This window comes from Montipora capricornis, chromosome 14 (assembly GCF_036669925.1).
Source record: "Montipora capricornis isolate CH-2021 chromosome 14, ASM3666992v2, whole genome shotgun sequence".
Taxonomy (NCBI): Eukaryota; Metazoa; Cnidaria; class Anthozoa; order Scleractinia; family Acroporidae; genus Montipora; species Montipora capricornis.
This window is the reverse complement of record NC_090896.1, coordinates 36748281-36750420: the sequence shown is the minus strand read 5'-3', so window position 1 is coordinate 36750420 and position 2140 is coordinate 36748281. Positions and strand designations below refer to the sequence as shown.

General features: G+C 38.8%; 1 protein-coding gene across 1 annotated transcript; it reads left to right on the top strand.

Annotated features, from left to right (window-relative positions):
- The first annotated feature begins 987 nt into the window (after positions 1-987).
- LOC138031939 (adenosine receptor A2b-like) lies at positions 988-1893 on the top strand. Its single transcript, XM_068879541.1, has one exon. It carries the CDS (start codon positions 988-990, stop codon positions 1891-1893), a length of 906 nt encoding a protein of 301 aa, XP_068735642.1.
- The last annotated feature ends 247 nt before the right edge of the window (positions 1894-2140 follow it).

Here is a 2140-nt window from a genome sequence, read left to right as displayed (position 1 = left end):
TTTAGTAAAAGTAGAAATCCTGGTATTTCGCCAGTATCTATATAATAAAACTAGATATGATAAATGTATATAAATAAAATGTGAAATTAAAATGTTCCATGAAGAGGAGAGCCTGAGGGGTACATCTAGGTGAACTATTCATATCCCTCAAAATGTCACATGCCTCCTTCATAACGGTCCTCAACAACAAAAGCAGAAAAATGCGCGCTACACATCATCAACTCAACAAAATGTCTGGAAACCCCCTGCAACTGACTCTGCCATATGCAACCCGTTCCATGTTTTCCAAAATGCGGCAAAAGATGGCTACAAGGTGGAATTTACCATATAGTACGATCTCAACTCATTTGTATATGTTAATTCGCAGTAGCGGTAGAGTTAATCACCATCAAAGACAGGTGATACTAATGTACGATCCGCACCTTCAGTTTTTAAAGAGTTACCATAACCTCTTGGAACGTTTTGGGTTTCCTTTAGAAAAAGGTTTTAAATTCCAGCTTTTCTACAGGAACTTTATAAAACCAAAACAATTCAAACAACATGTTTGTACCATGCACCATGTTCTATTGTGGTGACTCGCCACGTTAACATATAATTTGCTTATAGAGCTGTTAGTTTGCACGTCACCATAAATTACACAGAGAACTACATTAATTGTCAGTGCAGCATTTGCACCCTTTCCACCTAGTCGCCCTTTCTTTGCACAGGCGTACTTAAAATTTCTGTATAAGCGTTCCTGATTCTTGATTAAAACATATCAAACTGACGTCAATGGTTTTTAAAAAACTCTCAGTGTATCCCCAAATACAATTGTGTAAAACTTGATTGTTGTTCACGACCAATCCGATCCCATGCTGTGTACGGAAGTTGATTATATTACAATTTTAACCTCTTTAAATAGCTTTACGTGCAAGAGGTACGAAATATTTTTAAAGCAAATTTAAATTTGGCTCAACCAAACCGGGAACTCTGAATACTGAAGTTACCATGGCCGACCAGTTTTGCAGACACAAGTTGGATCAACTTCGACAAATTGCTGAATCTAACAGAACAACATTGTCTGCGCTATATGTGTTAAACCTCGTTTTCTCTCTCTTGGCAACATTCGGAAACACTCTGGCTATTCAAGCGTTGAGGAAAACTTCATTTCTACCAGCTAATATGAGGAAATTGTTTCTGAGTCTTGCTCTCTCTGATCTTGCCGTGGGATTGTTCGCTCACGTAATGCTAGCAGTGGTCTTCAACATGGCAGTAAACTCTAACCTTGAATTACTCTGTCCAGTGACTTTAACCTTTTGCTACGTTATTCTATATCTTCTAGTCTGCGCATCGTTCTTGAATATAACCGCCATTGCTCTTGACAGACTCCTCGCTGTTTCTCTTCATCTGAGATATCAAGAGCTTGTGACCGCGAAACGAGTTACTGTAGCCATAGTTGCAATATGGCTGACAAGCTGTACCTCTCTTTGTGTTTTCTTTACCACGTTGAGCCTGAATATTCCACTTGTTCTTTCGTCAGTCGGATTTCTGTTGACAACAGTTGCATATTTTCGTGTGTACAAAGTAGCGAGATATCATCGGAATCGAATTCACCATCAATTTCAGCAGCAAAATTTGCAAGCAGTGGTGCTCCTCCGGGAACGGAAGTCTTCCTTGAATGTTGTATATATTTATGCTGTATTTGTGGCGTGTTATCTTCCGAATTTTTGCTGTTTGATTTTAATGTCAGCAAGTAACTCGCGTGACTCTGTCTTGGCAGCCTCCTTTGTCACACGCTTTTTCATTCTTCTTAGTTCTTCGTTAAATCCTTTAATTTACTGTTGGCGTTATCCAGAGGTTCGCGTAATTATGAAGAGTATCTTGAAGAAAACTTTCCATGTTCCCGGAGGATAAGTTTTAATGGAAGTTTTTTTTTTCCCTAGCAACCACTTATTTGCTAATTTTTACGTTGTGTATTTGTGCAGTTTGTCTTTAAAAGACAGAAAAAGGAGTAACTGGTTTATCGAGGCTGACGACCGATTGATCTGAAAATTAACGAGGCGAATATGGAGGGGAGGCACACGGGAAATAGAGAAAACACATGCACGTGCATTAAGGAACAATATTTGTAGGGATCAAACAAATGTGGAAACCAGTAGAA

Bases quoted from the DNA above. Each gene is read 5' to 3' on its own strand.
- LOC138031939 (XM_068879541.1), top strand. From the start codon at position 988: ATGGCCGACCAGTTTTGCAGACACAAGTTGGATCAACTTCGACAAATT.